This window comes from Dipodomys spectabilis, unplaced genomic scaffold (assembly GCF_019054845.1).
Source record: "Dipodomys spectabilis isolate Male_0828 unplaced genomic scaffold, ASM1905484v1 ptg000021l, whole genome shotgun sequence".
Lineage (NCBI taxonomy): Eukaryota > Metazoa > Chordata > Mammalia > Rodentia > Heteromyidae > Dipodomys > Dipodomys spectabilis.
The window spans coordinates 4,905,917-4,928,533 of NW_024870698.1; the positions used below are offsets into that span (position 1 = coordinate 4,905,917).

Below are 22,617 nucleotides of genomic sequence, written 5' to 3' on the forward strand. Positions count from 1 at the left end.
AGATCAGGGGTTGACCAGGGTGAAGTGGGCAGCTTTCCCATCACTCTTCCAGCAGTTCAGGTTTGTAGATGTACCCTATTGGCACTGGGGTCAATTGTGTAGCCCATAGAGTTTGTAATTATAGACAAGAATATCACTCTGAAGTATACCCATACTCTACAATTTCTCAGATTCTGTGCAAAAAGACTTCTGTGCTAACCTGTTGGAGAACTTCTGTAAACTTTCACGTAATTTGGGGATGAAATATTGGGATATATTGTTTTTGAGAAGATGTGTCACAAATGATTTGGTTAAACTTTGCTATTCCCAATTAGCCACCAAATTATTTGTCCACACAATCTTTTTGACCCCCAAGCCACATTGATATTATCTTTACAGTTGCCTTACAGCCTGATAAATGTAAGGATCTAGATGTGGTGTCTCAATCACAGCACCCTTCCGTACATCTTTGGGTGAAATAGATTCCTAAATAAATACTCCCTATTGTAATGCAGTCCCTACTTCATAGAAAGAATTCAGGTTCCATATGGACCTATGGCATTTCCCCATTAAATTCCTTCACCTTGACCACAAATGCCAGACTCAGAGCAGTGAGGCTAAGGAGAAGAGTCACCTCTCAGCTCCTCTATCCCAGGACCTGCAATCCAATTCTGTGTCAATGGGTCAGTGAGAAATGCAGTCATTTCTCTGACCATTGTACCATTTTTGACACCCAAAATGCTGCATTTTGCTGATATGTGTATGCACTTACTCTCTACCTCATTAAGGCCATCAAGGGGTCAAACTTCTCCCTAAACAGGAAGTAGAATTCTAGTCAAAGCAACTCTAACCAAGGCATATCCAACCCTCTAAACTCAAGGACATTACAGAAGACCAACAACGATGAAACAAACACATGGAATGGTTGTATATGTCCAACCATTAACAGAAGTCAAGAGCAAATATGTAGTCATTACTTTTCATACTCTAATAGTTTATTTGGAAACAGTGACCTAGAAAAGCTTCAGAATACAAATTGATGGCTAAAAATACAAGAAAATATTATAAAAGAGAGGGAAGCCATTAATACATTTAGAATTGGTAAGGGTAAAGCTGATGAGAATATGAGTAGGATGTTTACCTCAAGTGGTAGAAAGAGCTCAAAGTTCCTCAGAAAAGACACTGGAACATTAACATTGGTTTCAGGCTGTGCATTATAGGAAAATATCAAATAAGCAGAAATAGGACTATGTCAATTTTCTCTTTCATTCATTTGAACAAATAGAACTATTGTACTCAATGACCTTGAAGGAAAGTGTTACTATGATTGCCGTTGAGCCAATGACTTGACCTGAGGTGTATTATTGTACTTTTCCTGATAGAACAAAAGTGGCATACAGTAGACCTGATCAACATAGGTAATAACAAATAGAAAGCTTCTACTTGATACCCTGTAGTTACAAATTATTTGGTGAATAAAAGAATGAATGTATAAAAGAATAAAGAAATGATATTGTTGTTCAAGTTTTCACTCCTCTAGAGTCTCTCAAACCTCTATTTCTTTGAGACATATTTTTTAACTTAGGCTTGTGAGCTGATAGTGGGCCTTAAATGTCTTCAGTTAGAATCGCTGGTCTCTGTTCATTTCTCCTGGAAGCAGAGTATAAGCAAAAGGAGAGGAGATTTTAATCAGATTTTCTTGCAGCCTTTCAATCACAGCATGACCCTGTCTAGACCTCCTGACTCCTCCACTAGTGAGAAACAAAACAGCACATTAACCTCTCAGCCTCTCCACCCTGCTGTCTGAGTCACACTACTAACTGTTTCTTCTTGAATTGTCACAGACTTGTAGATTCTACACCTAGAGAAAAAGCCCAAGGCTAGAGGGTCAGTATAACTGAATTAAGTGTGTGTTTGTGTGTGTGTGTGTGTGTGTGTGTGTGTGTGTGTGTGTGTGATTGGATGATGATCACATGAAATATTCAAAAGGAGCCACACTCCAAGAGTCTGCCTTTGGGCTCTCATGTTTTCCTGGCTGACTGCTACCTTTCTTCTTAATGACTTTTACCTGCCAAAGGGCTGTTCCTATTTTTAGGAGGCTGACAGGCTCTAAAAACATACCTGAAATCATTATCAAATGCCAGGAGATGAGAAGCTGCAAAAGCAACACCACAGGATGTAATCAGCTCTGGTTCCTGGAGGAGAATTCTGTGGGAAGTGCAGCCTGACTCTACACAAGACCCAGAGTCACCTTGTGCCTCAGCCACCATCAAGAGCACATAATTGTGAGCACTTCTGCATGGAGCCTCACCTGTATTGAGTCCTTCCTAGGCCAGGATGCAGATGAGGCACCTGTTGAACTTTGTCTTCACAATAACCTCCACAATGAGTGAGTGTGTGTGTGTGTGTGTGTGTGTGTGTGTGTGTGTAGATTGTTAATAAAAACACTACCTTGCAGGGAATTTTGCTCTCCACCTAGGAGAGTATTATTTTAATACTAATAAATTCTGTGAGATACTTTGTTTCTCTTATTTTTTACAAGGAATAAATAGAGTAGGTTAAATAAGCTAAGCAAGGTGAGGTCTGAGCTGGAACTTGACCTCTGGCTTTGTGACACTAATGATCATTGGTTTCAGGAATATGTAACTTAAATTATACAACATTTGTACATGTGCATACATATACATATATGATGGGTATATGTATATATGAGTATCTGTCCATTCACATTCTCGTAAATAACACACACATATGGTATTAGGTTTGAATTCAAGACCTCTTACACTTTCTAGGACAGTGCACTCCATACCACAGCTCCTTTTGCTTTTTTTATTTTTTGGATAGGGTCTCCTGCTTTTTCCGGAAGGCTGGCTTAGGACTTTGCTCCTCCTATCTATAACTGCCTTCCATGTATCTGGGAACACACAAGTATACGACAAAGCCCAGATTATTAACTGAAATCAGGTCAAGTTAACTTTTGGCCCAGGTTGGCCTCAAACTCTGATCATTCTAATTTTAGCCTCTTGAGGAACTGGGATTCCAGGAGTAATACACTCTTTTAAGAAATGAGAGTTGTTATATGTTTAGATTCAAAATCCTAGGGGATAAATGGCCACTTAACTTCCAGTTCCTCCATTTCTCTCTGTCAAGTAACCTCAAGGTGCATCAAAGGCATGATCAGCTCAATAGATAACTTCACAGCCAAAGAATATAAGTATTTGCAGGGCAGATTGAATCTCACAGCTCGCAATGTCACAGAGGGCTTTTATATTTCCACATTATATCAGGAGAACTATAGATCTAGGGTGGCTGAGTAGTTTATCTGGTACAAAAGCTGAAAGCAGGAGATCTCTGGCCTCCTGAAGGCCTGCAGGCTTTGCCAGAGCATGGTGTGAATTCAATGCTAAATTTGCATTCCAAGACAAGGCAAATACAAATAGCATTTTAATTCATGTGGCTTCTAATAGATTGGATTTTAATCAGACAATGAATTACCAAACCCAGATATCCTTGAACTTCTTAGTAGTCTCTTCTTGTTCTTTGTTCTTCAAATTTAAGTCTCTCAGAGCTCAGGTTGTCCTATGTCTGAGTCAACAGCCCCCTTAGGTCATGACACAATTGGGCTAGAAATTGGAATTCAAATCTCCAGGGAACCACAGAATGAGACTTTTTAAAAATAGCCATTATTCTCCTCTTTCTCACAACTCCCCTTAAAATACAGTAAAAACTTATTGCAGCCTAACTCATAATTATGCAAATTTGACTCTATCTAAGGTCAAACCATACTCCTCCAGATATAACTACAGAATATTTTGCTTTATAATACTAAGTGTGGGTACTGACTTCTAAATCCATGAATGTGTAAGCAGGAATTGAAATTCAGAATACCAAACAACTTTATAGAGGAAGTCAGTTTAGAACGCAAACCAGCCATACAGAGTAAATCCCTTTCTGGGATGCTATAGCCTTCTGTCTGGCAACCTGGCCCAGAAGCATCTAATTAGACATACTAATGGTACTCAATCAAAAGTTGTCAAATAAATTAGTCACTATTTGGAGCATTCCAAGGACAGCATATATATGCACAGGATTTCTGATTTCTAACTAAAACATGACTGTTCTTTAAAAATGTGTTTATTCTTCATTATGAAACAACATCAACAACAAAAATCAAGCTGGGCACAAGCTGGGCTCAGGCTTGTGATCCTAGCTACTCAGGAGGCTGAGATCTGAGGATTGTAGTTCAAAGCCAGCCCAGGCAGAAAAGTGCATGAGACTCTTATCTGCAATTAGCCACCAGAAAACTGGAAATGGCATTGTGGCTCAAAGTGGTAGAGCACTAGCTTTCAGCCAAAGAGCTCAAGGGCAGAGCCCAGACCCTGAGTTCAAACCCATGACCAATTAAAAACAAACATAAATACTATAACTTTAACCCTTTATCTGAGCTGAAGTTGATTTGGTTTTCCAAGGCCTCAGCCTCCATGGCTAGTGTTGCTTGATCTCATTTATAGTAATAACCCTCTGAGTGTTTGCTCCTCATGGTTACCTCTGATTGAATCAGCCCAGCAATGGCATGGCAATAACATCATGATTTGGTTGATTACTTTCCAAAGATACATTGTACATTATCAAACACGAGAAGGTTGGTCCAATGGGAGGTATTGAAGAGGATTTTACTCAAGATTTTTGACCCTCATGTTGGAAACAACCCCAGAATAAGGTGATTGTCTACTTTTGTCTCATGTTTACACAAGCACAAGACAAAGCTTCTCCCCTAACTCCCCACCCAGGCCCAATTTTTTTTTTTTTCTTTTGTGTCCGGTCATGGGGCTTGAACTCTGGGCCTGGGCACTGTCCCTCAGCTCTTCAGCTCAAGGCTAGCACTCTACCACTTGAGCCACAGTGCCACTTCCGGCTTTTTTCTTTTTGCTTATGTGGTGTTGAGGAATCGAACCCAGGGCCTCATGCATGCAAGGCAAGCGCTCTACCACTGAGCCACCTTCCCAGCCCAGGCCCAATTTTTTTTTAAACAAAGCTATCCTGCTATCAGCTGTTGGCTATCGGCTATCGACTTCCTTATTAAGGCCTACAGCCTCTCAAAGAAGTTAGCCTGATAACCAGGAATTAGTATCATGAGATGAAGAATTTGTTCAAGTCTGTACAACTTCAAAACCGATGAGGAAAATGGATCTGTCACTAGCTTCCTGTGTTTCTTTCTGCTATTCTACCATTTGACTTCTGTGGACAGGAACTTCAAACCTGGGTTAGGCTCTGTAAATATCTCTTTAAACCTTGGCAACCTTATTCATCTCAAGAAGATGAAGACCAGGGTATCTCCTTGACTCTTCTTGTCCTCATAATCCTTCACCCAACCACCCACAAGGAGCTATATTCAGCAGCTACAGAGTGTATGAAAATTAATTCCACGCTGCTCACGGGCTGCCCACAAGGAGAGAGGAGAAAGCAATGAATCCATCTAAAACACCATGGGAGTCCAAGCCCTTCCTTGACTACTCTGAGCAATTGGAACCCCTATTTTTCTTACTCTGAAAAGTGTCCCTTTAACTCTGACCCTGAGTGTATTTTAGGACCAAAAGAAAAAAAAAAGAAACCTTCATAATTAGTACTTTCTACTATTTTACATTCATACATCACATTGAAAATGGATGTATTTTGAAAATGGCCAATTATTTTGAACATCTTCTGTTCAAGGTGCTTGTTGGCAATGACACTGTAATTCCCACTCTCGGGGAAGCTGAATTGCTTTGCAATTTCGTGATTGAATTCAATCACTTGCAAGATATAACAGCCCAGCAGTAAACCGCGGGAGATATTTCTTACAGCATGTATGAATGGATTATCTCTAGCTTATTTATAAACATAAACAACTCTTCAACAAGCCTACAGTTTTATAAGTAATCACTTGATTGGAAGACTTATTGTCAGTATTAAACATATTATTACTGCTCTAAGTCTGAATGAGTCTCTAAAATATTTTCCTTAGGTGACAGGGTCTTAATTGATTGTTTGGGAAATGAAGGAAGTAAGTGTTATAGTCCAGACATTCCCAACACAGAGAAAAAAATCTAAATATAGAACTTCTCGGGAGGGGAGGAAAATGGGAAAAGGAACGTGATTGAAATCACCCATAAATAGGGACCCAAAATGACTGATAGTCTAATTAGGCAAGGCAAAAGGCTGAGAGCAATTATGGTCAGAGAGAAAAATTTTCAAAAGTAGTGAAACAGAAAAAGAGATACAGAAAGATAGCTTAGATTAATTCACTAAATTCAAAATGCCTTTAACAAAGAATTTCTCTTGAGCTTTAATAGACTTTCTCTTCTTTGTCCTAAGAATCCAATAAGATCTAGCCACATTTTATATATTTTTTGTTATGTGTAAGTACTTCACATTCATTAACTCAGAAAATCTTCTACACCATGTTCTTGATACACACTTATACTACACAGAGAGATGAAGTGACCTGCCCGCCATCACGGTGTGTCAGAGTAGGCGATAAACTCTGAGAAGTCTGTTCCCAGGATTCAGGTGATTAACTATTTGATTACTCAGCCACCACTGAAAAAGGAGGCCACAGGATGTCCCAATTACGTAGAAATCTCATACACCCAAATAAGAATATGAAAATTAGTAACAAAGAGCTCTAGGCAGAAAATAGAGCTATTCTGGAAATGTAACTGGCCTTGACACTTGACACAAACTCTTTCACTTGTATTTTTCTAATTAGATACAGAGTTCTGGGTGGAATGAGGTAATGTAGGAAAGACATAGAAATAGCAAGTTATGATGTTAGAATTTGAATCTTACAATTCTAACCCTAATTTCTATAAATTACATCTGATTTTCTGAAAACCAAGAAAGCCCATGAGATTGAGGATGTGGGAAAGTACATCTGGGAAATTCATATTGATAAAGTAAGCAATGACCGATTTTTGATTCTTCATCTTTAGTAGGTTTTCTTCCTCTTACTTTATTTCAGATAGTAACAGGAAAGTGATATATTTTTGTTTGTGAATTTAAAGTTGTTCATTTAAACAGAACAGCTGTAGAATAAATAAAAATATAGAAATTGTATTCCTGCAAAATATAACGATGTAAGATGTCACTGTATTGTGTTAGAAAGTAGATAATGTATTTAGTTAGAAAGTAGATACTCTGGTAATCTTATTTCCTAGTGACTTTAGGAATGTACTTTAGGAATGTACTAGGAATCCACTAGTTTTGGAGCTCAGGGAAATGAGGTAGTTATAAATTCTTTGTAATATGCTACAGGTACGTTTTGGGAGTATGCCAAAACACCAATGTTTAAAACACAATGTTAGGAAAGTTTGGTAGTATCTGAGTTGTGATATGGTCCTTCTGTGTTTCAGCTAGTTTCTGGCTTCAGAAACAGACTGTGTCATACAAGTAACAGTCAGATATATATTATGTGCCTAGGCAAATTGATGAAACTTGTTTCCTCATATTTTTACCAACATAAAATAACCATAAAATATTGCCCAATATTACAGAACTGGGTGATTGAACAAATTAAATGAGATGGAATACCTGGAAGTATATATCTGATTAACAATTTGTTACTATCTGTGGTAGTATATTATTAACACTAATATTGGTGTTACTTATAACACAATGAGTTTACCAGTGCCCAGTAGTGATAATCCAGAAAAAACATTCAGTTATTTCAAGTTTCTATTTTTCCCTGGGGTCATTTCCCAATTCTGGCCCTGGACAATGTATTTAACTTTTCCAAGCTTCAACTTAAAAATCTATAAACTGTTGATAACAGTTTTAGCAATTTCATAAATGAATTACTGACAGATATAAATCTAGAGGTGAAAGCACTTGTGATTATTAATAACTAGTATATATCATTAACTGAGAATATTCTAGGATCTTCTGGATTGAGTTTGATTAACCCTCCTTCTAAGTCTTATTAGCATGTAGATGAAGTGCTTATAGTGCTTATAATAATAGGACCCATGATATTATTTTATCTGAAGTTTTAAATGGAATAATGCCCACAAAACATTTAAAATAGTTCCTGGGAAGGATGCTATGAAAGAACAACTAATAGAAATTTGTTGTAGCTTCTATGCCATGTTCTTCATTAGACTGTGAGGTCATTATGGGCTGGATTCATGTACACATGGATCTAAGAATAAAGAATCCGTGTGTAGTTCAGTCCTGCTTGTGTGCTTGACATCCAAGCCTGACATGTAGCAGGCTTAGATAAACAATCTATCTGATGTAATGGTTGGGCTTGACTTTCATCTCTGCTGCTTAGTTGCTGTGCAGTTTAAGATAAACCACTTCAGACCACCCACCTTCCTTCTCTCATCTGTAAAATGGTGACAACAATAAGATTTGAGTGAGCAATAATTGGACAGAACAAGAAGAATTATATATTAAAAATTTGTGGAAGTGGGGCTGTGGCTCAAGTGGTAGAGTGCTTGCCTTGAGCTGAAGAGCTGAGGGACAGCATCCAGGCCCAGAGTTCAAGCCCCACGAATGAAAAAAAAAATTGTGAAGAGGACATGGTACATTTTAAGAATCCACACGTGCTGTCATTGTGTAGTCATTTTGCCATCAATGTTTCTAATATTTGCTCATCTACAGCATTGTTTATTTTTACACTTTTATTGAGGTAAATTAACATGATAACTTTACCCATAGGAAAATCCACTAGAGAATTTATTTACTTCTAAACAGATTCACAGAACACTGTAGTATACTACAGAATTGTCCTGTTACCAAAGGTCTCAGAAGAAGAAAAAGTTTTGGTGAAGAGGATAGGCCTTTTTGTGTGTGTGTGTCATTCATATGTAGAAATTGTTTTTCCTTTTCCTTTTGTTTTTTGAAGCTTGCAAGCAAAGTTGAGTAGAGTTGCTGAAAAGGAAAGCTGCCAATCACATTCGTTGCTTAGATCCCCTGGCAGGAAGGCAATTTGAAAGAAAGAAGGCTAAACTTTAACTCTGAACTCTAAGCAGATAACATAGCTGTAGGTGTATTGTATACACCTAGTGGGGTGGAAAATTGAGTCTGTGTGATCTGCTAGGTTCTCATTTCTTTATCTAAAGAAACACACCATAAATTATTGACTAGACTCCTACTTAGCCTGAATATTATTTCTTAGGTCAATGCAAATGAAAACTAGAATGTACAACTACAATTAGTTATGTAGGTGACCAAGCATGAAAATGTTAATAAAGTAAGCTCCATTCTGAACAAGCTCCCAAGAATTAATAAAATAATAAATATTTTCTACATTTGTATTTGAAAGTACTTATCAGCCCAAGCATTTTGGCTCATTAAGAACTACAAAAATGATAGAAGGCTCAGGTGGGAAGAAAACTATCTCATCGTGATAGGAAACCCAAATAAAAAAGATACAATAATCAATAAAGCTATTTAAACTGTGTCTTAGACTTACATTCATTTTATTTTAGGACCATTAACCAAGGTGTCTATCAGCAGATGAATAAATTTTACAAGAGGTAATATATACATACACACATAAATGTATATGTCTGTCTAGGTATATATATATTATACAGTATAATATGTGTGTGTGTGTGTGTGTGTGTGTGTGTGTGTGTGTGTGTGTGTGTGTGTGCGCATTATGGTTGTTCTCCAAAGGACCCAGCTTTGTGGAATACATCTAGGTGTTGCTCAGTGTCATCTAGGTGACCACAGTGATTGCAGTCACTCTAGTGGGGTAGAAGAGCAGCAAGAATGGTTAACTTATTTATGGTCCATATAAGTACATGTGAGACTTTCTCATTTAATCCTTTGAGAAAGAACATAGAATATTTACCATTCTGATTTCCAGAAGGGGTAAGCAACCTATCTAAGATGTCTATAGCTAGTTAGTCATGGAACCAGGATTTGAGTGACAAAGGCAATGCCAGAGGTATCACATGTAAGTTTCTAGTGCTATTGGCTAGCACTCTCTCCCCAGCAATTTGCTTGTATTTGTTGTATCTGAGTGATCTATACCCAAGTCTGTTTATTTCAGCACAATGTGAGCCTTCAGATGAAATGATCTGTGTGTTCCCCAGGCACTATTACCTTTCAAACTGTGCTCCATAATTCTCTGACATCTTGAAATGAAATCAACTAAACCTGCCAACAGCAGACAGCTGTTATGGGGCTCCAGGCTCTGGGTTTCCCATATGATACCCATTCGTGATTTAATAAAGATTTCGGATAGAAATATGATGGACCAAGAAAAAGAATGGTCTTTTCTTTCATTTGTTACTATTTAGGTGACTTGGGTAAACCTCTCTCTATTTCTCTCTCTTGTACTTTTCCTCTCTCATTTTGTTTTCACCTTGTAAATTCAGTTTTTAATCTGTTGTTCTCACAAGAATTTTATGAAGATGACATTCCTAGGACTCCCATACACTGTATTTCATGGGTAGTAAAGGAGTAAGAAGGAAATCATGGGTACCTTTGAAACACCCACCATTTGTCAAAAATAAACAATGTCATCTCCATGGCTTCTGAAGTGCTAGATGTGGAAAACGACCTGGGCAGGGTCTCTGGTCCTTAACTCATGTTTGGTAAGACTAAGGTCAAGATTTAGGCTGTTCCCTATAGGAAACAGCAAACACTTCATTTAAGGGGCCACATCAACTGCACTGTCTTTTTTGTTTTCCTTCATGAAACTAAAACACTGAACTTCTAAAGGACATACACTGGGCTGACCCTGCTGGATACAACCTCATTCTCTCCTCTCCCTGATGATGAAATTTAGGCAAAATAATATACTTCCTGTGCCTTAGTTACTTCTGCAAAGAGAGCAAAATGAAGCCTATCTCACAGGATTATTTTTTAGCTTCTAATGAGATAATCTGCATAAAGCACTGAGAACTGAATCAGGCACAGACCTGGTGCTGGACGTTTGAGACGTAAGTTAAAATAACATCTGAGAATTTTGAATATACTATTTAAGCTTTATAAATATAGTGAAATAGAACATAAAAAATATAGTGAAATAGAAGCATCCCTGTTTTCTATTGAAAAATAGCTACAAATAAAGCTTGCCAACTTCAACGAGTTATAACTCAGTTCATCTGAAGACTTTCCTGCTCACAAGCACAGGTTGAAGATTTCAGCTAAATTCACGGAGGGGTTAGCAAGAGATTAATTAATTGTCAGAGGGCTAAACATTTTTTTGGTTAATTTCTTGGCTGTGATTGCTGCCTTTTTAATTGACATCATGTTGGCAGTTCAAGTCACTTTTCAAAACCATTTGCCAACATCTAAAGTCTGATAGTTTCTTCTACTGAGTGGCATGTAAAATTTTCCACAATCCATATGGTTCCAGGAAAAACAAAACACTATGAGAAGTTAGGCTATATTGGACACTGGAAATCTAAAGCGCAGTTAGACAATTGTACCTTGCAATTATGCACAGCTATATGCTGATTGTGGCTTATCTGTTATGAGCAGCTTCATCTCACAATAACCTTTACACACTCATTTTTGTGACTATTCATAATCAACAACTAACAGCCCCAGAACAAAGCATTAATTTAGTGGATCAATTATTTTGTAGGGATATGGGCACTGAAATATTTCCGGATGGATGTTATTATGATTTCAGTTTAAATAAAAATGTGTATAATGAAGATATACCTATAATTAGGTTTTTCAGGTTTTATCTTCTGCATTAGTTCTTAACTATTATCTATCAGTATATTACTATATATATATAGTATATTACTATCCAGTATACAGTATAGTATATTACTATAGTAATATTCTATGACTGACTAGGAAAAATGATTACTTTGTCTTAGTAAACAATAACAACAAAACAACAAAAAACAAAAAACCTGGAGCCAAGTGCTAGTGGCATAACTCAGGAAGCTGAGATCTGTGGCTCGTGCTTCAAATCCAGCCAAAGCAGGAAGTTTGTGGGATTTTGATCTCTAGTTAACTACCAGAAATCCAGAAATGGCACACTGTGGCTCAAAGTGATAAGACTGCTTGCTTTGTGCCAAAAGAAGACAGCGCTGTGACACTGAGTTCAAGGCGCTATGACAAAAAAAAAAGAAAGAATTTTAAAAAGTGAATTACTATCAGTTATTAAGTCAAGAGATACAGCCACATACTTGACAACATTCATTTTGTAAGGAGAAATATCCGTACTATAGAATTTCTTGATCATCATCCATCCTCAAGGAAGTAGGTTGTTAAATTTCTTAATCTTACAAATACCAATTCAAGAGCCATAAGCATTAGTGAGTCAGTTGTCAGTCTTGAATATGTTGTGAAATTAAAAACAAATAGAAAAGAAAAGAAGGCATGTGGTTAAGTTCTGTGGATTTCATTTCCCAGCTGCTCAAATGAACAGAATTGGGACTATGTCATCTGCTAAGTGCTACTCTCAGCTGGGAGGCTGAACTCTAGACACTACATCTGCATTCCTTGATGAGCTCTGGTTTCTTGCTGAGTTTGGTTAGAAGGGATAGGAGAGAAAGAAAACAGAGCTGTGGTCTTTATTCCTGTGTTCTTCCTTGGTGGGTTAAGAATGAATTTGCATCCTTCGTTTCTCTCGGGATATCCTTGGTTATTACTTTCTCCATGTACTGACAACCATCAACAGAGACACTATTACTTTTACCCTAGCTGGCACTCACTAGCCTACTTGGCTCCAGAATCTCCGCCCACATCTGTGCATATGGTCCATCCACAGCATTTAAACATACATGCCTTTGCTACTTCCTGGACCTTGCCTGATACCAAATCTTTAAACTCTGGCACTGGCAAATATTTGCCTTTGAATGCAGTTTCCCATCCCCCAAACTTTTAATCGCTTTATGGTTTTGAGCGAATTCTTTCTCTAGCCTTCTCAGATATAAAATAGGGCAAAATTTAGTCCATTTAGCTTTCCTCTGCACCACACCTGTGGCAGTTTCCTTCATTCTCCCTCTGAATGTTTTCAATAAGTCTTCATTTATGAATGTGACAATCTGGTATTTTATAGTTAATTCGGTAAAGGTCTGTACCGCTGTACCAGACAGAGGGCTTTTAGGTAAAGGGTTTTGTTCATCCAATTTCCCACGTGAGATTCTGCACAAGTTTTGGTTGTGAAATGGCTATGCAAATCTACTTTCATGGAGAAGGCCAAATTTAATGTCCTCTCTTTGTCTGTCTCTATCTTTTTTCCTTCCTCCCTTCCATCTTCTCTATCTCTCCCTCCCTTCCTCTATCTCTCTTTCCCTTCCATTAGTCATACAGAGGGAGATTTTATTGTCCCAATTTCCTATATTTATTAAGTATTTCAAAATTCATAGAAAAATGAGCTTCTCTTAGAATTCTACAGGGCCCTTCCTCAATCAGTATCAGAGCTGGTGAGTACACATCAGCCTGAGAAAATAAAGGGATCCTAGGTTTGGTGTGACAATCCTATTTCCATGGACAGGGGAGGTTTTTCTCTCTGTGCCTTGGTTTACTGAGCTATTATTTGGGAAAAATCATATGTGAGCCCCAGAACTCGATTAGAAGTATCAATGGAGTTAATACTTGTCACTTATTTATATTAGTTAATGTTTCATGTATTAAGAACTTAGTGTGAATTGCCTTATTAATATCCATGGAGAATTCAATGTGCTGATGATTATCTTTCTGTCTCCTGAATAAACTATACAACTTCTCTTTATGGAACAATGTCTCCTGATTCTTACACTACTGGCTTTAAGGTCTCAAATTTCACATCATTACTGAGATTTCCTCAGGCCAGTCTGTATTGCTCCCTTCCTCACATGCCTTTTTCAGATGCCATGCCACAATTGTCTTCCTTGAGATTATCTTTATTTTCATTCGTGGTACTTCTTCTCAAATAGTCTTCAGGAGAAAAATGATCTAATAATGTCCTATTCCCCAACTGAAGGCCAGAATCTAGTATCAGGACTGCCTCACACAGTCTCTTAAAATGGAACAAAAGGGAACATTGTAGAATGAAAGAGTGAATAAAGTTAAGTGGCAGATAATTTATGTAAATAACTCCAGGCACTTTGTTTAGTAACAAACACAAGAGGGATTAGAATATGTGCCAGGAGGGTCCCTATCTTTGCCTCCTTCAGTAATTCTTAGAAAGGATATTGAAGGGCTGAGCCAGAAACAATACCACAAGAGATATAAAGGAGAAGTAAATATAAAAGATATTTCAGAGAGAAGATTAACCAAAGCATAAAGACCAATAAGATAAGGTATAGGAGAGCAGAAACACAGGGAAATCTCTAACTTCAGCAACTGGGCAGCTATTGATTCTCAAGAAAATGGAAAGGGAGGGCTGGTATTGAGTGAGTGCTGAGTAGGCTTGGCCTCGTTCTCATCAGCAGGTCTAAGAGGTGCGGACACTTGGCTGCTTGGTGAACACTGGGATAGTTTAAATTTGAACAAGACAATTCTTAAGGTTGATCCTAGCTCTGTCCTCAGGGTATCTCTCCTTTCTGTCTAGGAGATAAAATGCCAGTTGGAGGATACTCTAAAGCTTAAATTAATGCTCACTAGATCATATTTACTTTCAACTACCAGTCAGTGGTTCCATTGAAGAAAATCACACACCTTTGCATGGATCAATTATTTCCTTGTCTTTAAAGCTGTGCATGTTGTTCCCCAATTTCATTCCAAGGCAGTTAGCCTTTTTTGATATTTGTGTAACAGTTTTTTGTTTTGTGTTTTGTGTTTCAATCACCAAAGCGCCAAGATGTGTGATGTAAGGCAAGGAGTTTAGAAATAATTCTTCTTCTTCTTCTTCTTCTCAAGGTTAATGATACATTTGATTTTCAAACATTTAAAAAAAAATCTATGCTCCTTCATGCAGAAAATATTATGCTTCATGTATTTCACTAGAGGTAAACATAGTCGACTATTTTAAGATTATATTTGACAAATGAGAGGAGGAGGAGGAGGGTTGTGTTAAGAAAGGAGTGAATTTGTTATCCCTGGATCTGAGGAGGAGGGGGTAATATCAATATGATTATAAAATAAGGCAGGCAGATTGTAGTTTAATGTGAAAGCCAGTAGTGATCTAGTAAGTGGCTTCTAAAAGAAGCCATGCTATTCTTCTGATAACCAGGGATTCAGTTAGACTACATGGGGAATGTAAGCCCAGGAAGCCAAGATGGTGCATCTACCACATGCTCAAGGCTAGAGAGGAGATTTAACAGAATTTAATATACTTTTGGTAATATCCAAACTTGTGGACCTTTTTTTGGGGGGGGGGGGGCGGTAAGTTTAAACTTAAACTTATCCTTTTTTTTTTTTGTCGTTCCTGGGGCTTGAACTCTGGGCCTTGTTAGGTTTTTAAAAAGAGGTAGCCGAGTAAGAACTGCACCACGTAGCGGTCATCCACTGCAGAGGACACCAGACAGGATTGGATGCCATTACAGTCGGCAATTCAAAAGCAGACCGGGAGGCAAAGCTAGCAGCCCAGAGACAACTCCAGGGACAACTTCCAGCTCCCTTGCTACTGGTATTGCCTTCAATTCAACCCTCTTATACCCCACAGGAGCTCGAGGAACTTACGCACCAGGGAGCCTCCCAGGAAGCACAGGGATGGTGGTCCCTGGAAGGACGAGTTGTTCTTCCCGAGGCACAAGCAGACAGCTTTCTTTCCCAGGTTCACCAGGCGCTGCACATTGGATACAAGCCTCTCTCCCACCTTCTTAAACCTTACAGGCCTGGGCGCTGTCCCTCAGCTCTTCAGCTCAAGGCGAGCACTCTACCACTTGAGCTACAGCGCCACTTCTGGTTTTCTGATGGAGATAGAAGTCTCACGGTCTTTCCTGCCCGGGCTGGCTTTGAACCACGATCCTCAGATCTCAGCCTCCTGAGTAGCTAGGATTACAGGCGTAGGATTACAGGCTTGAGCCACCAGCGCCGGCTAACTTATCCATTTTTTATCTCCAAGAGTATAAACAAGTATTGCTGGCTACATTCTTTCAGGGCTTAACCAAGGCATTTAGCATATGAAATACTTGTGAATACTTTTAGTTGGAAGAAGGGAGAGGTCACAAGAAGCTAATTTTGGAACAGCAAGGGGAAGAGTTTAAGGGGAGAAGGAGAGAGACACAGAGAGACATATCTGCCCAAGCGCTCACAGAAGTGGAGTTTTAAATTTGGGGCCAAATTTGACTCTGATGGGGGCTCAGCAGCCCTCCAAGGCCCAGGTGACCTTAATATAAAGAAATTTAGTGTCCTTCCCCTGGTATAGTGACCAAGAGCCAAGCGCTTGCCACAGAGCATCAGCTCATACTAGTAAGGGAAGGGAGGAGCGCCAGTGAGAAATGTCCTCAGGTTTTCTCCATGGCGGTCCTTGGCCATGGTAGGCCAAGAGTTCTGGGCACTTGGCCAAGATTTCGGTCAGACGGCAGGGGGTAGGGCTCAATTAGCCCATGAAGCCCCAGTGGCCTATGGACAGAACTACAGAAATCAGAAACCCAGAACTGGGGTTACTGGTTACTAACCTGGGTAGGACTTAATTAGTGGTGTTGGATGGGCAGGAAGAGCACTCTGTCAGGAGAAAGTTACCTTGGTGGTTCTCTGGCAACGGGAGTGTAGGATCTCAGAATAGGTCCTAAGGCAGCTGGTCAAACCCCTTTCTGAAGTGGAGGGAGGGGGGGCAAATCCACTGGGGAGCTTATTCTGGTACAGGCCACCACTAATGAAGGATCCCTCACATCCATCCCAGAGGACCACGCAGAGGCAGGCAGGCACAGGAGAAAGATTATTATAAAGTTTATTAGAGGAGCCATATTTCTCCCAAGAGGGAGCACATGGCCTCCGACACCATCCAGGTAGCAGGAGGGTCTGAGAGATAGGAAGTGATGTAGATGAGCTCAGGTGGGTCTGGGTGGAGAGAGGGAGGGGCCAACTGTATGGAGGGAACTCCGGGAATGGAGGGGGGCCCAGGTCTGGGTGGAGCTGAGGACCAAAGGTGAGCATAATAATAACATTGAGCATGGCTAGATGTCTTCTTATATTCCCTTTATTAACTAAGTTTCTGATTGGAGAGTCTCAGTGCTTTAGAGTTCAGCCATAGTTTGGGATTATATGCCAGGAACTAATTTTTAGTCCTCTTGATCTGGAAACTTGATAAGATCAAGTAGAGAACTGTTATCAGTTATTGACCTTCCCTTGTGCTGAAGAACTAGTCAGGTCAAGATTCATCCTGGGAATCTCTGAGAGCCAGCAGGCAAACATGGGCTGAATGTATTTATCCTCTAGGTGGCCTATCTGGTATCTGGTCTGCTTAGCTAGCCCAATCTTCTGGCATCTACTTGGTACATTGCTCCATTCTTAAGACCTAGTCTCACATTTGCTAGAGTAGTAATGGAATGAGGAGCTTTCTTTTCAAAGTAAGCTACTGAAATACACTGGAGTTGCCTGTGATAAAGGGCTACTGGCAAATATGCTGACTACTTGGAAACAGAGTTTTGTGACTTTACACTTCCTGCACTTTACAACCCAAGTGTAGTATAGACCAAGTGTAGTGTGGCTTCTATACCTCTCAGTTTCCATTTTTATAAAAATGTAAGTTTTAGTTATTTTGGTAATTTCTTTTATTATACTCTGCTTATATTTTTACTTTCAAGAAACATCCCTTTAGGAAATGACTTAGTTTAAATTCACCTGTATGTCTCATAAATATTTATTTGGGGGCATGGCTATGCCAAGTCTTGGTGCACAACAATAGTACAGGACATGGCATGTTCTGGAAGTTCCTCAGCTACCAAGTATTGAGATCCACTCGAAAGTCACTTTTACTGGTCTGCACACACAAATGACTTTTCTTTTTTTTTTTCAGTTAACATCTGGTAAATTAAGAAATTTCAGCTCCAACTTGTAAGGAGAAAATTTGTGACTTTACTAACCAACAGTCACATACAAATAGTGGGAAATAATAGCTACAGCTTTAGTCTCCTGTAGGATTAAGGCTTTGGCAATTCTCAGTGGCTTTCCAGGTTGCTGAGGACATGGTGGAAATTATTCATGAGATGGATTGAGTGTATAGGCAGTGAAGAATAAAACAAACCAAAAAAAGTCCACAAATCTATATATGCTACCATAATTTCAGTTCCTGCACATGGGATTTCCTGAGAAGAATTACTTTGTGCTGTCTCATTTCTCCCCACAGAGGGTAATCTAACTTGTAGAAGCATAAAGCTTTTCTTGATTCGTTGGTTTGAATTTTGCTCTGTATTTTATATCTGTCTTACTGATTGCTACCTCTGTCAGCAAAAGGAGCATGAACTGACATGATAAATATTTTATAAAAGAATGAGTTTATGCCAGGTGCTGGTGGCTTGTGTCTGTAATCCTAGGTACTCTGATGATCATGGTTTGCAGCAAGGTGTTAGTTTGTTAATGCTCTATTAAGTATCTCACAAAGAGCACTAACTTCTCTATCTGACTCTAAGGGTTGTTTGATTCTTGGGGAAAAAATCAGTGAAAGAGTATTAGTACAGCTACATTATAAATTCTATACAGGATCTTTAGAATGTGACATTCTCTGTCTTCTGCTCATTTAGATAATTATGGACTGAGGCAAGGCTCAAGTGGCAAAGAAAATTTAAAAATAATATTTTAAAAAGGATATCACATAGTTGGAAGGAAAGAGTTTACAGTGAGTAGCGTGTTTAATATAACATACCAGTCTGATGAGACTATAACATCCAATTATATAATCCAACCCTAATCTGAGTGTTGATATGAAGTTATTTTGTATATGTAGTAAGGATTACAATCAGTTAAATTAAGTAAAAAGTAGCTCACTATGTATACTATGGTTGGGCTTTGTCTGATTTGTTGAAGGTCTTAGGATAAAACTAGTTTTCTTAAGAATAGGCTAACCCAGGACTATAGCATCTTCTCAGCCTTCCAGCCTTGCCAAGAAATTTGTCCACCCCCCCAGACCTGTGAGCCTCCTCTATCTGTGTGTGTATGTACGAATATGTATGTATGTTTGTATGGGTTCAGTTTTTACACAGAGCCCTGGCTGATAAGAAGAGAATGTAAGCAAAGATTAGTCATATTAATTTTTTTGTTTTTTAGTATTTTTTTCTAATCTGGTGACATATTTGAAGCCTAGCAGTACATAAATTCCATTTCTGTATAAAACTAGCCTGGAAAATATTTTGGAAGTTTCTCCAAAACTTCAAAAATAGAACTACCATATGATCCAGAAATCTTGCTACTGTTTGTATATCCAAAGGAAATGGAATCAGTATTTTTAAGAAACAGCTGCACTCCCAAAATTATTGCAGCACTCTTCACAATAACCAAAATAAAAAAATCAATTTGTCTACAACTGAGTGTCTACAATGACTGGATAGAAACAACGTGGAATACTATTCAAGTACAGAAAGAGTGAAATACTGTCATTTGAAACAACATGGATGTGAGATCATTAGGTTTAGTGAAATAAGCCAGACAGAGAAAGACAAACACATCATAGCTGGTATGTATGTGCAATCACAAAATATTGATTGTGTGGAAATTGCCAGTACATAGCTACCAGTGGTTGTGAGTGAAGGGACAGAGGGCTGAGATAAGGTGATCCAGTAGAGAAATAAGTTCTCATGGTCTTTTGTAAAATAGGATGGCCATACAAAATTATGATGAATTTTTATTCTAGAAAGACTAGTAGAAATGATTTTGAGTGTTTTCACTACAATGAAATGAAAGATAATTAAGTATATAGATAAATTTCTCCAGTCTGAATATTATACAATGTAACATGTAGAAAAAATATCACAATGAGCTGCATAAATATTATTGTGTGTGTGTGTGTGTGTGTGTGTGTGTGTGTGTGTGCGTGCGCAGGTCCTGGGGCTTGAAATCAAGGCCTGGGCATTGTCTGGAAGCATTTTGTTCAAGGCATTGTCTGGAAGCATTTTGTTCAAGGCTAGAGCCATAGCTCTAGTTTCTGGCCTTTCTGGTGCTTAACTAGAGGTAAGAACTTTACTGACTTTCCTGCCCTGGCTGGCTTCAAATTGTAATCCTCTACCCTCAATCTCTAAGTAGTTAGGATCACAAGACTGAAGCACTAGCGCCTGGCAACGTGATTTTCATGTAACTTTTATTTTTAAGAGAAAGGAAAAGGCTTTTAACAATAATACTGTTTGAAGTATCCAGTTACTCTGCTGCTGCCTACATTAAGCAACAGGAAAACCCAGTGTTACTTCAGTCTAGCTCTTACTCCTCAGCTCAAGCCGAAACTTCCCAGTGTTTTGTAGCACATGTTCTTCGAACTAACAGTGTGTTGCTCATTTGCCAAAAGGGAAATGCTTCATAATTGCACAAAAGTGCTCCAGGTAAACACAAGCATGTCAATAAAGTGGATTTTGCAGTAGATGATGTATTGATTCTTTTTAAAGCCAAGCACACTGCAATGCATGCAGACCTAAACAATTAAAAGTAACAGTTTGTTGTCTGTTTGGCGGGGGAGGGCGAATAGAAAACCAAACTTGCTTTGAATAGCAGGAGACGACGTTTTGGCAGCTGAGCAGGGCAAGAGCTTCATGAGCCGCTCTTTAATGCTGCGCTTGGTGTTGTTCTGAGCGTAGAGGAAACCTAGAAAATACACCATCAGTTCTGTTAGCGCCAACCGCACAGTGGAATGGGCTTGAGCCATAGGGGTTATGAGGGAAGCCCAGGCAGGATTGGGGATGCAGCCAGCCATTCAAACAATCACAGCCAGTGGGTAGAGACCAGCCCCCACCCCAAATACTTGCCTCTGTATTCGTGTTTTCTTTAGCAATCTTTTTCTTATGTTGTATTAGGTAAACACAATTAGCAAGAATAAACAAGAGTTTTGAAAGGCTATCTGGGGCATGACAAAATTACAATGTGGTGACCCTTTTTAGCCTTAGATGAGCAGCAAAGGAAATATCACTAAAAAGAGTTCACTGGATTTGAAATTTCAATATTTGAACCAGCCTCAAAGGCTCACATTCCAATTGTCTGTTCTCATGGTGCCCCAGGGTTGATTACAGAAGAGATAGACGTCCTGTGAAAAGCATCCATACTCACTATAGACACCTGCTAGTACCTTTGCCTTCCCTGAAAGTAAGTGGGGGGAAAAGTGTCCTTGATACACAGGAGCTTCATTAGTATGTGCTGACCTGCCAGGAGATGTGACGGTGTGACACATTTTCCACAACAAGGACATTAGTGACTGGCATTTTCTCACACTGAGCAATTCCAAAGGAATCAGGGTTTGTGTTTGGAAAACATTCCCCCAGGAATAGACAGGCATCTGTAACTTGAGGAACGTGGAGAGTTTTCGAGGAAAATCAACAGTGGCCAAATTGCAAGCCAGCAAACTCCCAAACAACTTCTAGTGTCAAAAGCCAGAGGTCCAAGTCATCATCTACTTAACCATGCTGCGCACACCAAAGCTTAATTTTGCATGTTACTACATATGGCTTTCTCACACATAGAATCTAACACAACAACAAGAGATCCAATTTAAATTGAGGTCAAACCATCCTTACAATTGGGACCTAGCAAAGATGTCACTTGTTTTTCACTTTGTACTTCTTATTTTGGAATTCTAAGCCAGTCTTGACTCCTGTGGGCCTATTCCATTCCACCGTCAGTGCCCACTTGCTCTTCCTTTGTCTATGGAGGAAACAGAATGAAGCTGTATAGCTAGAAATCAAATCAGTTGATTCTTCTGTTTAAAGCCCTGATTCTTCTGTTTAAAGCCCTCTGGCCGGGCATTGATGCTCATGCCTGAAATTCTAATTACTCAAGAGTCTGAGATCTGTGTCTCAGTCTGAAGCCAGAATGAGCAAGAAAGTCCATGAGCTTCTTATCTCCAAATAACTAACAAAAAAGATAGAAGTCAAGCTGTGCCTCAAGTACAGTGACATCTTGATTGAAAGAGCTAAAACACAGCACTCAGGTCCCAAGACCAAGCTCTAATATTTGCACGCGCGCGCGCGCACACACACACACACACACACACACACACACACAAATGTCCTCTAGAACTTCATTTTGTCCTGTAAGAAGGACCTCAAGGGCTTACATGATCTTGTCTTGCCTCCTCTTGTCACAGTTTGACTAGACCTTCTTCTTACTCCTAAGATCATTAGTCATTAACCACACTGTCCTTTGACCTTTGCTGGAGCTCATTTCTCAGAGTTTTCTCTGGCATTGTCACTTGACTGGTTGGAATGTCTTGTTCACTTGACATCCCATGAGCTGGCTGTGTAGTGTAGCGCATGACAGATTGACTTTGGATATCTAAAGATCAGATTTCATTTCCTAGATTTGTATATAACTTTTAAACTGCTGACCTTGCATAAAACACTCACTGTTCAATTTGTCTTCTCCTTCTGCATTTCTGAAGGAGTATATATCCTTTGCATACCTCTCTGGGAATTTTGTTTTGGTTCGCTTTCTTTGTGGGAACTCTAGATCCCTGGGAGGACTGTGAACAGCTACAGGTTTGACTGCTGTACATGGAAAATGAATTATGCTGGTGGAAAACTCTAGTTGTGTGATTGTTTGACCTTCTGCAGTAATCCTGTCAAAAGACAGGAATGAGTGCCTGAGGGTACTAATTTTTACTGCTTTCTAGTTTCCTAG

The 22,617-nt window shown here is 39.1% G+C and overlaps 1 protein-coding gene across 3 annotated transcripts in view; it reads right to left on the reverse strand.

Annotated features, from left to right (window-relative positions):
- The window catches only part of Kcnip4 (potassium voltage-gated channel interacting protein 4), a 901,081-nt gene that overhangs the window by 73,369 nt on the left and 805,095 nt on the right, over nucleotides 1-22,617 (reverse strand). Inside the window, exon 2 of one of the 3 annotated variants that reach the window (XM_042674747.1) lies at nucleotides 20,491-20,592. The exons of the other annotated variants lie outside the window; for them this stretch is intronic. Coding sequence (XP_042530681.1) covers nucleotides 20,491-20,592 — 102 coding nt within the window. The remainder of the gene's footprint in view (nucleotides 1-20,490; nucleotides 20,593-22,617) is intronic. 3 annotated transcript variants of the gene reach the window in all.